At 50.4% G+C, this 15167-nt stretch overlaps 2 protein-coding genes across 3 annotated transcripts in view; one reads left to right on the forward strand and one right to left on the reverse strand.

Annotated features, from left to right (window-relative positions):
• The window catches only part of ints12 (integrator complex subunit 12), a gene marked incomplete at both ends in the record, with an annotated part of 4636 nt that extends 3075 nt beyond the window's left edge, over nucleotides 1–1561 (reverse strand). For both annotated transcript variants that reach the window (XM_080535270.1, XM_080535269.1), the window contains 3 exons: nucleotides 630–832; nucleotides 1041–1199; nucleotides 1403–1561. In XM_080535270.1, coding sequence (XP_080391396.1) covers nucleotides 630–832; nucleotides 1041–1199; nucleotides 1403–1561 — 521 coding nt within the window. The remainder of the gene's footprint in view (nucleotides 1–629; nucleotides 833–1040; nucleotides 1200–1402) is intronic.
• Nucleotides 1562–2380: 819 nt separating this feature from the next.
• gstcd (glutathione S-transferase, C-terminal domain containing) overlaps nucleotides 2381–15167 on the forward strand; it is an 82513-nt gene continuing 69726 nt past the window's right edge. Inside the window, exons 1-4 of the mRNA XM_080533256.1 lie at nucleotides 2381–2386; nucleotides 3089–3542; nucleotides 7690–8154; nucleotides 13616–13876. Of these exons, the coding sequence (XP_080389382.1) occupies nucleotides 3111–3542; nucleotides 7690–8154; nucleotides 13616–13876 (1158 nt within the window). The 5' untranslated portion in view covers nucleotides 2381–2386; nucleotides 3089–3110. The remainder of the gene's footprint in view (nucleotides 2387–3088; nucleotides 3543–7689; nucleotides 8155–13615; nucleotides 13877–15167) is intronic.

The raw sequence follows: 15167 nt of genomic DNA on the forward strand, positions 1-15167 counted from the left end.
TGACAACGCTCAGGTGGAGCTTGGACAACGGGAAGTTGACACAACACCGATGGAGAGGTGACGCAACGCAGTAGGTGGAGCTTGGGCGTAACGCAACCCCAGTCAAACGTTTGACTGCAGTATCTATTCTATGCGCCTTATAATCCGGTGCGCTTTATAATCCGGTGCGCCCTGTATATGAAAACAGTTCTAAAATAGGCCATTCATTGAAGGTGCGCCTTATAATCCGGTGCGCCTTATAGTGCGGAAAATACGGTACTTACTTACTAGTCAAATGTATTTATCATAAGTCGCTTTGGAGGAAAGCCATCTGCTAAATGCCCAAAATGGAAAATGGAAATGTAACATTGCAGTGAGTGCCCCCATTTCCCAGTATATATGGTCCCAGCGGGAATCAAACCCACAACCTAAGCGTCATTGTCCGCTCACGGTAACGGTAGGTTGTTAGTATCCTGTTCAGAGTCGTGTCTCGAAATCCCCCATAGCTTACTAGCGATTAAGAGCTTCGGGCGACATAATGTGATGTACTTTTACTGTCCTTTAAAAACATACATGTTTAAACTTAAACATTGGGGTGTTTATCTGAGGGGTTCGAGGCGAGGCACGCACACACACACACACACACGCACCGACAGACCACGCAGGCCAGGCCCATCTCCATGGCGAAGTCGTCCGCGCTGGTCTCGTCAGAGAGGGACAGGTCGGGCAGCGCCAGGTCTTTGCTGCTCTGCACCGTGACGGGAGAGGAGCGGCTGCCCTCCTGCTGCTGCTTCTCCAGCAGACGGGACTTCTTGGCCGGCACGTCCAGACCTTCCCCTGGCTCCACCCTCACCTGAGGACAACACAACAAACTCGGGTTCATCGGCGCCTTAAAAAAGACATTTGAACAGAAGTCTTTTTTTCCGATTCACACACAGTGATGACGTGACGTTTGACGGATGATTTTGTCGTGACGTCGTGTGTCGGGGTTGGTTTAGGGTGCCGTCTCGAGACAGGGTCCTTACACGGGTATACCGTCGTACACACACACACACACACACCTTCTCCGAAGGCCTCTTCTCCGTCTCCTTCTTGCTCTTCTCCGAGCTGCTGGACTTGCCGCTGCCGCTGCTGGACGAGGAGGAGCTGGAGGAGGACTTGGACTCCTGCTTGTTCAGGTTCATCTTCGTCACGGACACCTTGCTGGACACCTCCACCTCCTGTCGTACAGACACACAACACAACCGAGACAATCCTTATTGGAGAGGGACGTCGGACAATAAGCATGTTTTTTCTTTTTTTGACTCACAAAATCGTATAGCACTTCCATCATTTAACATGGCAACTTCAAAAGAGGTATGTATATGTCTGTTCGTATCTCCTACATAGAAGGTCAGCCCCCCCCCCATCCCCAGCCCCAGACCTTCTGGGATGTCCGGTAGGAGGCATCACTCCCTCGGCCAGAGAGAGACTCGTCCAGCAGAGCCCGGAGCTTCTCTGCCGAGTCTTTGCTCTTGGAGTGCAGGTACCCCAGGCCCTTCAGGAAGACCGGGTCCAGGTCCAGACTCACCGAGGCGGCCATGGTCACACTACAACACACACAACAAAGGCCCGCAGTAGACTCACCATCCTAAGTATGCTAGTATGCCATTTCGAACACAGCCACTAAAAAAAGCCATGGTCACACACTACAAGACACACAACAAACCCGCAGTTTTTTTTTTTTTAAGTCATATCTTCTGACCAGCTAACCAGCTACCCTGGTGTCTTAGTTTGATTGAGATGACATTCGGCACGTTTTATTACCTTACCTTGTTTTATAAGATACCTTTAAACGTGTATTTCGCGTACAGATATGTTTCTTATGACATATCAATATTGACAGTAACTTCACAAGGGCCACTTGTCCTACTGTCCTACGGTGGCTAGACAGAAACGCCGTTGGGTGCGTTCGTAAATACGCCATGGAAATCTGACCACCACTAATGAAACGCCTCTCGTCCAATCAGATCACTTGGTCTCTTTGTGACGTTGAGCCCAGTGTGCACTCCGGCGCTTTCAGGGCAGATTGAGGAACGCAGCCCTTTATTTCCTGGTCGCGTCTGGCGTGTGCAACCATGAAATACCTCCCCAAAGAAACAAGTTCAGTTCGACAAATACCGGGTAGTATCTTGAAAACCCAGTCCATCCGTATAAGATACATATACATAATCTCAATAAAAACTATATTTTATTCAGACATTTCAAACAATATCTAATTTAATTTAATTAATCCAGGCATTGAAAAGGCAGAAATAGATAAATGTTACCGCCACTACTGCTCGGGTCGGCCTGTATTGAGCGTTACACACGTGTGTTTACCATAACAACGTGGGCTGCCTTCACATCACTGAGGCAAATATCAACTGTAAGTCGGCTACTTAAATGTAGCATATTTTGGTCAAATAACACAATGTTACTAGCCAACAACGCTCGATAAATGTATAAGCATGGGGTAGTTCTAGAGTAGAGTAAGAGTTTGGTGTTGTTGTCACTTCTTGTATTCACTTGAATGAATGAATGAATGAATGAATGGTCTTTATTGTCATTAATATAGTACAGGTACCATACAACGACATTTAGTAGGGGGGGCTCCCCTGGTGCTAGGAAAAAAAAGACTAAAAACAAGAGAGCCAAGGGTAAAACAAAGAGGGGAAAAGAGCTGGTTTAAATAAATAAAGGCTATGTACACTATCTACTATACTATACTACTATACTATACAATAAAACACTGTTCTGTACTCTATGCTATGCTATAAATATCCTAACTTTTCCTACATCTGAACCTTATGTACACAAGGGTTGTCATATTGCACATAGTATTGTTGCACATTCATTTAAAGTGTCGCAGTATGTATATGTCTGTATTGTGACAATAATGCCATTGCTTTATTGCTTCCCAAATGCTCAAACCACTCAATGAAATAACTGTTTAAGGTTGCGGTTGAGACTAACAGTAACCACTATTACTCATTTGAAAAGGAGGCTAATGTCTATACGACTACCCTGGTTAAATAAAGGATTCATAACTCTTGTGCACAGGTGTGATTAATTAAACTCATGTCCACAGTTCTCCGGCAGCACCCGTCACCATGAAGCACACAGAGCCAAACCAGGAGCAACAAGTAGAGTCCCTCTACTTAGAAGTCAGCTCCCAAAACCAGACGTCCCCCCCCACCCTCCCCCTACACACCTCCATCGCCCTGTTCCTCCTGTCCTACTGCGAGAGCAAGTCCTTCCGTGTGTTCCTGGTGTCCCCTGTGCCTGACAGCGCCTCTCAGTCCTGGAGGAGTCAGGTTCCAGAGTCTCTGAGCGTGTCGGGGGTGGGGGTGGAGGACCTGCCGGTGTTGGTGAGGGGCTGTCGTCTCCCTGCGGTGCTGGATGACACGGGCCGGTACTGCCGGGCCGGTCTGGCCGTGGTGCTGAGACACATCATCCTCAGGACGTGCCAGGTAGACCCCAGTAGGAAGGACGTCTCGGCACTGCTGGGGTTCAAGAACACCTGTCTGAAGGCCTGCGCTGAGGTGAGAGGAACACTGAACTAACGGATGAAGACATTTACATTGATTTATTTAGTTATTTATTTAATGTATTTGTTGACCAGGGACAGTACACATTAATAAACCAGTTGGTAAATGACTGAGTAACATGAGTGTTAGCCAAATGGCTACTTTTCAACTGTTGTCCCTGTGGCCAGATGTCATAAGCCGTTCTCTAAAAAAAAACTTTGTATACAAGCATATTTATCAGAGAAGTATAGCAATTAAAGGTTCTCATTAACTAACCAGGCCTACTAGACATTATATACAATATTATTTTCAGAAAAAGCATGTAAGACATACATTACAACAATGAACTACATCTAAATCTAAGAGATACAGGGCATAGGCTATATATAACAAATACAGGGCATATAAATAACAAGTGCAGAGTAAAAGGAACAAGTATTAAACAGTACCAGGATTTACTTGGAACATTGAGAATAACATTGTAATTAGTTGTGTAATTGTAATCACACAACTGATTAGCAATAAGCCAGTCTTTAAGATTGTGCTTGAACGTGTTGTATGTTTTACTATTGCGTATATGTAAAGGCAAAGCATTCCAGAAGTGTGCCGCTTTCACTGAAAATGCGGACTGGCTAAAGGAGCTTGTCCTATATGGAATAACACATGGAATAACACACTACATGTTTGGCATTTAACTAGCAGACGCCTCATCCCAAAGCGACTTACAATCGATAGGCCTACATTTAACTAAGTAAGTGAATCATCTATCCACCAGTCACGGCAGGAAAAAGTCATCTATGCTCAGGCCTGGGGCTATTGGCAGCTGTTGTGCTAGAGGAAGGAAGATATTATTATTATAATTGTTTTATGACACAGGAGAAACAGTACAGGGGGGTAGTAGATGTTTCAGGAGAAACAGTACAGGGGGGTAGTAGATGTCTCAGGAGAAACAGTACAGGAGGGTAGTAGATGTTTCAGGAGAAACAGTACAGGAGGGTAGTAGATGTTTCAGGAGAAACTACAGGGGGTAGTAGATGTCTCAGGAGAAACAGTACAGGGGGGTAGTAGATGTCTCAGGAGAAACAGTATAGGAGGGTAGTAGATGTTTCAGGAGAAACAGTACGGGGGGTAGAAGATGTCTCAGGAGAAACAGTACAAGGGGGTAGTAGATGTCTCAGGAGAAACAGTACAGGGGGGTAGTAGATGTCTCAGGAGAAACAGTACAGGAGGGTAGTAGCTGTCTCAGGAGGGACAGTACAGGGGGGTAGTAGATGTCTCAGGAGAAACAGTACAGGGAGTAGTAGATGTCTCAGGAGAAACAGTACAGGGGGTAGTAGATGTCTCAGGAGAAACAGTACGGGGGGTAGTAGATGTCTCAGGAGAAACAGTACAAGGAGGGTAGTAGATGTCTCAGGAGAAACAGTACAAGGGGGTAGTAGATGTCTCAGGAGAAACAGTACAGGGGGTAGTAGATGTCTCAGGAGAAACAGTACAGGGGGTAGTAGATGTCTCAGGAGAAACAGTACAGGGGGATAAGTAGATGTCTCAGGAGAAACAGTACAGGGGGGTAGTAGATGTCTCAGGAGAAACAGTACAGGGGGTAGTAGATGTCTCAGGAGAAACAGTACAGGGGGGGTAGTAGATGTCTCAGGAGAAACAGTACAGGGGGGGTAGTAGATGTCTCAGGAGAAACAGTACAGGGGGGGGTAGTAGATGTCTCAGTAGAAACAGTACAGGGGGTAGTAGATGTCTCAGGAGAAACAGTACAGGGGGTAGTAGATGTCTCAGGAGAAACAGTACAGGGGGGTAGTAGGTGTCTCAGGAGAAACAGTACAGGGGGGTAGTAGGTGTCTCAGGAGAAACAGTACAGGAGGGTAGTAGCTGTCTCAGGAGAAACAGTACAGGAGGGTAGTAGATGTCTCAGGAGAAACAGTACAGGAGGGTAGTAGATGTTTCAGGAGAAACAGTACAGGGGGTAGTAGATGTCTCAGGAGAAACAGTACAGGGGGGTAGTAGATGTCTCAGGAGAAACAGTATAGGAGGGTAGTAGATGTTTCAGGAGAAACAGTACGGGGGGTAGAAGATGTCTCAGGAGAAACAGTACAAGGGGGTAGTAGATGTCTCAGGAGAAACAGTACAGGGGGGTAGTAGCTGTCTCAGGAGGGACAGTACAGGGGGGTAGTAGATGTCTCAGGAGAAACAGTACAGGGAGTAGTAGATGTCTCAGGAGAAACAGTACAGGGGGTAGTAGATGTCTCAGGAGAAACAGTACGGGGGGTAGTAGATGTCTCAGGAGAAACAGTACAAGGAGGGTAGTAGATGTCTCAGGAGAAACAGTACAAGGGGGTAGTAGATGTCTCAGGAGAAACAGTACAGGGGGTAGTAGATGTCTCAGGAGAAACAGTACAGGGGGTAGTAGATGTCTCAGGAGAAACAGTACAGGGGGATAAGTAGATGTCTCAGGAGAAACAGTACAGGGGGGTAGTAGATGTCTCAGGAGAAACAGTACAGGGGGTAGTAGATGTCTCAGGAGAAACAGTACAGGGGGGGTAGTAGATGTCTCAGGAGAAACAGTACAGGGGGGGTAGTAGATGTCTCAGGAGAAACAGTACAGGGGGGGTAGTAGATGTCTCAGTAGAAACAGTACAGGGGGTAGTAGATGTCTCAGGAGAAACAGTACAGGGGGGTAGTAGATGTCTCAGGAGAAACAGTACAGGAGGGTAGTAGCTGTCTCAGGAGAAACAGTACAGGAGGGTAGTAGATGTTTCAGGAGAAACAGTACAGGGGGTAGTAGATGTCTCAGGAGAAACAGTACAGGGGGGTAGTAGATGTCTCAGGAGAAACAGTACAGGGGGGTAGTAGATGTCTCAGGAGAAACAGTACAGGGGGTAGTAGATGTTTCAGGAGAAACAGTACAGGAGGGTAGTAGATGTCTCAGGAGAAACAGTACAGGAGGGTAGTAGATGTTTCAGGAGAAACAGTACAGGGGGGGGGGGGGGTAGTAGATGAATGAATGAATGAATGAATGAATGGTCTTTATTGTCATTGATATAGTACAGGTACCATACAACGAAATTTGGGACTGTTTCTCTGTTTCTCCTGAGACAATCTCCAGATGTCTCAGGAGAAACAATACAGGGGGTAGTAGATGTCTCAGGAGAAACAGTACAGGGGGGGTAGTAGATGTCTTAGGAGAAACAGTACAGGGGGTAGTAGATGTCTCATGAGAAACAGTACAGGGGGGTAGTAGATGTCTCAGGAGAAACAGTACGGGGGGTAGTAGATGTCTCAGGAGAAACAGTACAGGGGGTAGTAGATGTCTCATGAGAAACAGTACAGGAGGGTAGTAGATGTTTCAGGAGAAACAGTACAGGGGGGTAGTAGATGTCTCAGGAGAAACAGTACAGGAGGGTAGTAGATGTTTAAGGAGAAACAGTACAGGGGGGTAGTAGATGTCTCAGGAGAAACAGTACAGGGGGTAGTAGATGTCTCAGGAGAAACAGTACAGGGGGTAGTAGTTCTATTGGCTCTATACTCCTAATGTTTGGATTACTAACGCCTCCAAACCCATTGGATGGTGCTTAATCATACAGTAAGACAATGACCCAAACATACCGCCATAGAAACTATGGCCAAAAAGTTGAAAGTTGTTGACTGGTTGTTGACAATCTCCAGGTTTAAATCCTATTGAACTTTGCTGAAGAGGGAACTTAAGGGAAAAACATCTTCAAAAGAAATAATAATTGAAGACAGCTGTAGTACAGGCCTGGCAGAGCATCACCAGAGAAGATACACAGCGATCTGGTGGGGTCAATGGGTGGCAGACTTCAGGCAGTTATTGCATGCAAAGAATTGTCGACCAAATACTAAACATGAGTGCTTCATTTGGGCATTTGATAAATCTGTCTCATAGCTTTCTAAAAAAAGGTGTCGATCTAGCATGTCGCAATTTCTGAATGGTGAAACCAATATGTGCATAAATACACTCAAATAAAAGCTGATAATCGCTACTTTAAACACAGTCATAGTTTGATTTAAAATCCAAACTTTTGGCGCGTAGAGCCAAAAAAGGAAACAATGCTTCACTGTCCCCTTCCTGACGCAGGGCACTGTATTTAATGTCGGCACATATATGACCCTAACGCATGCTGTTCCCCCGCAGGTGAGCCAGTGGACCAGGCTGTGTGAGCTCAGCATCCCCTCCGCTGTGGAGGCCCACCTCCGACACCCCGCCGACCCGTCCCTGCTCCTCCCCGCCGCCGTCCTCCACTTAGAGCGCACGCTGGGCGAGCCGGTTAAGGTCCACAACGACGACAAGATCCGCCGCCAGAAGCTCCAACAACAACAGAAGAAGAAGGCGGCAGCGGCGGCGGTGGCGGCGTCAGACCCCCCGGGGGTGTCCCCGGGGAGAGACCCCCAGGCTCCCCAGTCCCCTGATGGCCTGGAGCTCAGGGCAGCCCTGGCCAAGCTGTCTGTGGACGCAGTTCCCCCCGCCGCCACCAGGGAGCACTGTGAGATCAGGAAAGTGAAGACGGCAGAGCTGCCTCCGCTGGAGCACGTGTTCGCGGAGGGGCTGTACTTCACCTTGACGGACGTGGTCCTGCTGCCCTGCGTACACCAGTACCTGGTGAGTAGAAGAGGTCAAAAACATCAGGTCCAAAACATCACGCCACTTGAACAGTTTCTTCCCCAAAGCCTTCCCCTCCTCAATAACTCCTGATCATTGCACCTTGCACTTTACATGTTTTTGCACTAAGTTGTACAGTCTATTTATTCACTCGTATTGGTACTGTATATATTGTGTGTCTTGAGTATTTTTGTGTTGTCGTCTTGTTGTTGTATGTACTGTAGCTTGTTCAGCATGGTAGAATACCAAGTCATGTTCCTTCCTACTGCACTGCACATGGCCAATTAAGTTGAATTGAATTGAAGGGGAAGCGCTGTTATACTGGTGTGTCTAGATTGAAGGTGCTCTGTGATCGACTAGTGTGTCTTGTTAGATTCAAGGTGCTCTGTGATCGACTAGTGTGTCTCGGCAGACTGAAGGTGCTCTGTGATCGACTAGTGTGTCTTGAAAGATTGAAGGTGCTCTGTGATCGACTAGTGTATCTTGAAAGATGGAAGGTGCTCTGTGATCGACTAGTGTTTCTCGGCAGACTGAAGGTGCTCTGCGATCGACTAGTGTGTCTTGTTAGATTGAAGGTGCTCTGTGATCGACTAGTGTGTCTTGTTAGATTGAAGGTGCTCTGTGATCGACTAGGGTGTCTTGGTAGATTGAAGGTGCTCTGCCTTCGACTAGTGTGTCTTGGTAGATTGAAGGTGCTCTGTGATCGACTAGTGTGTCTGGGTAGATTGAAGGTGCTCTTCGGTGACAGGGTTCATTGGTCATCAAACAGGAAGGACGGCCAAGGTTCTCTTTATAAATTTCATTAAAAAATCAATAACACAACAGACACTGTGAGGTGTCCGGCCTGGCCTTCGTCAGGGAGTATGAACACACATTGAGACGTCCCCACTTCCTTTAACAGATCATCAACCCCGATCGAAAAAAAGGGGAGTGGTCAGAACTGTCGTAGGCCTTCGTCCCTTCTCTCAACGAGGAGGCGTGTTCCTCTCAGCCAATAAGAGGCTGTCGTCAGATACGACCGTTCACGAGAATGAATGAATGAATGAATGAATGAATGGTCTTCTTTATTGTCATTCATATAGTACAGGTACCAAACAACGAAATTTGGGAGGGGGGGCTCCCCTGGTGCTAGGAAAGAAGAAAAAAACTAAAAAAGAAACAAGAAGGGAAAGGAGCTGGTTTACATATAAAGGCTATGTACACTATCCACTATACTATACTGTACAAATAAAACACTGTACTGTACTCTATGCTATGCTATACCTATTCTAACATTTCCTATTCTCTGCAACCTTATGTACCCTAGGGTTGTCATATTGCACATAGTGTTATTGCACATTCATTTAAAGTGTCGCAGTTTGCAGGCGTGAAATGTACACATTTGTGCCTCAGCACTACACCTGATTTTCAATCCAGCAGCTGCCATCAATCCGTCCAGACTGTCCAGGGCCCAGAACCTAGGTCTTTGCTGTGTTCAGGGCCTGGATGGCCCTGGGGTAGAAGCTGAGCTTCAGTCTGTTTGTCCTTGCGAACATGGTCCTGTACCGCCTGTTCGAGGGCAGCCGAGCAAAGTGTTCGTACCCAGGGTGGGATGGGTCTCTGGAGATCTTGGAGGCCTTCCTGAGGCAGCGTGTGTTGTACAGCTCTTCCAGAGAGGGGAGGGGGGCGCCGGTGATCTTCTGGGCCGTTCTCACGACTCTCTGTAGCGCATTCCTCTCTGCGGAAGAAATGCACAGTAGATGGCAGCAACATTACCGCCATTTTTATCAAACCGAGACCTTACAAGAAAAAAGTATGGAATCCAAACTTTTATTTAATCGATGGTATACTTAGCGGCCTATCGTTTGTAAGTCCGTATTCCCTTTGGTTCTCGCCGTTTAAGGCGGCCTTTTCTAATAGAGGCCGGGCTGTGATCGATACCCGTGGCTCGTAAGGGGGGGTAGGGCTGCTTTGTCGCCAGGACTCGCCATGTCTTGCCGTAGTTGTCGTTCCCGACGGTACACACGGGTGGATCGGAACACGGGGGTTCGTTCACGGAAGCGAGGAGCGTGTTGATTGGTTTGTTCGAAGGGGACGAGGAGGACTCGGAAACGCCTCCGAGTTGAGTTTTTCCCCAGAGTGCTTGTTGTGTTCAAACATGCCAAGAAAAAGAAAGGCTATTTAAAAATGTATGAACAATAGTACCCTGCTAAGTCTCTGGAGGTTCTCCTGTGTCCTACATCCAGTAGACATACTATAGTATGTGCGCTACGTGTCCGTCAGTAACTGCTTAACTCCCCTGGAGGTTTGCCACCTGATGTCAGATGATATGACAAGGGGTCCGCCGATGTCGTCGGATACGTAGCCCCCTCTGGAGCTTCTTTTTTCTGCGCCTCATGTATATTCCATGGGCTGTTCCGTGGGTCACTGATTACGTTAACCCGCCGGATGAAAAAACCCCAGGACCTCTTAAACTGTTATCCCTCACGGACCGCCGAATCCCCACGGTGTGACTTCTCAAAAACCCTGATCTTTATTCCCCTCACGTCGACAACGGTCTTACCTGTTACGTGAGTTCATCATCTTCATGTACCCTCATTAATCTGTACTATACCAGGAAGTCGTCTGACCTCATGAAATGATGCCCCCCCCCCCTCCCCTTCTCCCCCTGGATTGAAGGTCAGGTCAGGTGGTAGGAGGTAATTCTGAGGTCGCTTTCAGCTCCATCCGAGCAGAACGGTCTCCCCAGTCTCCCCCGTCTGTTCTCGACTCCCTCGCTCCCACTCTCTCAAAACGGGGGCCCGTCTGGGCGGCGGTGATAACACCGCGAAACGGGAAAAAGTCTATTAAAATGCATTAGGGTTTTTCAAAACGAGCCCCCTACTTGGGGGTGAAATGGATTGGTTGAGAGATCGTCATTAGCAAGCCTGGGCGCGGAAATGATGCGCCGGGGCTCGGGACGGACCATTAGAGCGAGGATTCGCATTAGCGGGCAGATTGAAAAACATCCCCGGCGCTGAACTTTGGTTGTTTGTTTAAAAAAAAAAAACGGAAAAAAAAGGTGTTACGCAATTAGCCGGATGGAATGTTGTCATGGCAACTAATGGCATCTCATGGTGTAAAGGTTTTTTCCGCATCACTGTGTACTGTAGGCCTTTATTTAAAAATGATGTTGTCTGTTTAGGCCTCTCCCCTTCTCTCCCTCCACCCCTCTACCTCACCACCCCTTCCTCCCCTCTCCCCCTCCAGCCCTCCCCCATCTCCCCTCCAGCCCTCTCCTCCTCCAGCCCTCCAGCCCTCTCCCCCTCCACTCCGTCCCCTCTGTCCCCTAGTAACTGTGAGAATTAAGTGTTCTTCTCACAGGCTCTTAGGGGTCAGCTGTGCTCCAGTGGTTTCCAGTTTCACACTCAGCCTACATGTCTCCTCTACCCCCCCTCCTCCCCTCCCCTCTCCTCCCCTCCCCTCTCCTCTCCTCTCCTCTCCTCTCTCCCTCTCCTCTCTTCTCCTCTCCCCCCGCTCCTCTTCTCTCCCCCCTCTCCTCTCCCTCCTCTTCTCTCCTCTCCTCTCCCCCCCTCTCCTCTCCTCCCTCCCCTCCCCTCCCCTCCCCTCCCCTCCCCTCTCCTCTCCCTCCTCTTCTTTCCTCTCCTCCCCTCCCCTCTCCTCCCCTCCCCTCTCCTCTCCTCTCCTCTCCTCTCTCCCTCTCCTCTCTTCTCCTCTCCCCCCGCTCCTCTTCTCTCCCCCCTCTCCTCTCCCTCCTCTTCTCTCCTCTCCTCTCCCCCCTCCTCTCCTCCTCCTCCCCTCCCCTCCCCCCCCTCCCCTCCCCTCTCCTCTCCCTCCTCTTCTTTCCTCTCCTCCCCTCCCTCTCCTCCCTCTCCTCTCCTCTCCTCTCCTCTCCCCCTCTCCTCTCTTCTCCTCTCCCCCGCTCCTCTTCTCTCCCCCTCTCCTCTCCCCCTCTTCTCTCCTCTCCTCTCCTCCCCCCCTCTCCTCTCCTCTCCTCTCCCCCCGCTCCTCTTCTCTCCCCCCTCTCCTCTCCCTCCTCTTCTCTCCTCTCCTCTCCCCCCCTCTCCTCTCCTCTCCTCCCCTCCCCTCCCCTCCCCTCTCCCTCCTCTTCTCTCCTCTCCTCTCCTCTCCTCCCCTCCCCTCCCCTCCCCTCCCCTCTCCTCCCCTCCCCTCCCGCTCTCCTCTCCTCTCCTCTCCTCCCCCTCTTCTCTCCTCTCCTCCCCTCCCCTCTCCTCCCCTCCCCTCACCTCTCCTCTCCTCCTCCCTCCCCTCTCCTCCCCTCCCCTCACCTCTCCTCCCCTCCCCTCCCCTCTCCTCTCCTCTTCTCTCCCCCCTCTCCTCTCCCCCTCTTCTCTCCTCTCCTCTCCTCTCCTCTCCTCTCCCCCCTCTCCTCTCCTCTCCTCTCCCCCCGCTCCTCTTCTCTCCCCCCTCTCCTCTCCCTCCTCTTCTCTCCTCTCCTCTCCCCCCTCTCCTCCCCTCCCCTCCCCTCCCCTCCCCCTCTCCTCTCCCTCCTCTTCTCTCCTCCCCTCCCCTCCCCTCCCCTCTCCTCCCCTCCCCTTCCCTCTCCTCCCCTCCCCTCACCTCTCCTCCCCTCCCCTCTCCTCTCCTCTCCCCCTCTCCTCTCTTCTCCTTTCCCCCTCTTCTCTCCTCTCCTCTCCTCTCCTCTCCCCCCTCCTCCTCTCCTCTCCTCTCCCCCCCTCTCCTCTTCTGTCCTCTCCCCCTCTCCTCTTCTCTCCTCTCCTCTCCTTCCCCTCTCCTCTCATCTCCTCCCCTCCCCTCTCCTCTCCTCTCCTCTCCTCTCCTCTCCCCCCCTCTCCTCTCCTCTCCTCCCCTCTCCCCCCCTCTCCCCCCCTCTCCTCCCCTCTCCTCCCCTCTCCTCTCCCCTCCTCTCCCCCCCTCTCCCCTCCTCTCCCCCCTCTCCCCTCCTCTCCCCCCGTCTCCTCTCCTCTCCTCTCCCCCCCTCTCCTCTCCTCCCCTCCCCTCCCCTCCCCTCTCCTCTCCTCTCCTCTCCTCCCCTCCTCTCCTCCCCTCCCCTCTCCTCCCCTCTCCTCTCCTCTCCCCCTCTCTCCTCTCCTCTCCTCTCCCCCTCTTCTCTCCTCTCCTCTCCTCTCCTCTCCTCAGCCACCACTGCCCACAGGCCCCAGGCCCTCTGAGCTAAGCGAAAAGTGCCATAGATTTATATACTGTCATCTCTCTCTTTCACTACTACTACTATCTACCCTTCTCTCACACTGTCTCTCTCTCTCTCTCTCTCTCTCTCTCTCTCTCTCTCTCTCTCTCTCTCTCTCTCTCTCTCTCTCTCTCTCTCTCACACACACACACACACATTAAAGGTCACCCTAGCGGAACCTACGATCTCCGCCTCAGCGGAGAAGCGACACTTCCGACGACTCAGTTAACCGTCTCTCCCTTTCTTCTCTCCCCCTCTCCTCCTCTTTCCTTTCTTCTTCTTCCTCTCCCCCCTTTTCTTCTCCTCCGACAGAGCTGCCTCCAGACCCACGCCCACGCCAGCGCCTTGTCCCAGCTGCCCCTCCTGCTGGCCTGGTACCGCCGCGTCCAGGAAGTCCCCGGGGTCCTCCGCGCGGCCGGGGCCTGTGGCATGGCCCTCTCCACCCCCGAGGCCCCCCAGGTGCCCGGCCCTCCCTGCCCAGCAGAGGCCCTCCTGCCCAGCCGAGCGGAGCAGGAAAGCTCGGGGACGACCCACTTCGTCGGAGGCCCCAGACCCACCATGACTAAACTCAAAGTAATTGAATATACTTTTCTTTCTTTCAGTTTTTTTTTTCTCTCTCTTTCTCCTCTCCCTCCTCCTGTCCCCCCCCTTCCCTCCCTCCCTCCTTCATTACTTCCCTCTCTTCCGCCCCGGCTGTGACAGAGACGGTTGTCGCGGAGGCACATCTGTCTCTCCTGTGGAACTGTCAACAACAAGTAGAAGTACCAGTACAAGTACCAGTACCAGTAGAATTACAAGTACAACTACAAGTACAATGAGCCGTGGTCTGTGTGACTGCTAGACTCTCTGTGTGACTGCTAGACTCTGTGTGTGACTGCTAGACACTCTGTGTGACTGCTAGACTCTCTGTGAGACTGCTAGACTCTCTGTGTGACTGCTAGACTCTCTGTGTGACTGCTAGACACTGTGTGAGACTGCTAGACTCTCTGTGAGACTGCTAGACTCTGTGTGAGACTGCTAGACTCTGTGTGAGACTGCTAGACTCTCTGTGTGACTGCTATACTCTCTGTGTGACTACTAGACTCTCTGTGTGACTGCTAGACTCTGTGTGACTGCTAGACTCTGTGTGTGACTGCTAGACTCTCTGTGTGACTGCTAGACTCTGTGTGTGACTGCTACACTCTGTGTGTGACTGCTACACTCTGTGTGTGACTGCTACACTCTCTGTGTGACTGCTAGACTCTCTGTGAGACTGCTACACTCTGTGTGTGACTGCTACACTCTGTGTGTGACTGCTAGACTCTCTGTGTGACTGCTAGACTCTCTGTGAGACTGCTAGACTCTCTGTGAGACTGCTAGACTATCTGTGAGACTGCTAGACTATCTGTGTGACTGCTAGACTCTGTGTGACTGCTACACTCTCTGTGTGACTGCTTGACTCTGTGTGACTGCTAGACTCTGTGTGTGACTGCTAGACTCTGTGTGTGACTGCTAGACTCTGTGTGACTGCTAGACTCTCTGTGAGACTGCTAGACTCTGTGTGACTGCTAGACTCTGTGTGACTGCTAGACTCTCTGTGTGACTGCTAGACTCTCTGTGTGACTGCTAGACTATCTGTGTGACTGCTACACTCTGTGTGTGACTGCTAGACTCTGTGTGACTGCTAGACTCTCTGTGTGACTGCTAGACTCTGTGTGTGACTGCTACACTCTGTGTGTGACTGCTAGACTCTCTGTGTGACTGATAGACTCTCTGTGTGACTGCTACACTCTGTGTGTGACTGCTAGACTCTCTGTGTGACTGCTGGACTCTGTGTGACTGCTAGACTCTCTGTGAGACTGCTAGACTCTCTGTGTGACTGCTA

Source organism: Nansenia antarctica (genome assembly GCF_963989245.1).
Source record: "Nansenia antarctica genome assembly, chromosome: 6".
NCBI classification, from domain to species: domain Eukaryota; kingdom Metazoa; phylum Chordata; class Actinopteri; order Argentiniformes; family Microstomatidae; genus Nansenia; species Nansenia antarctica.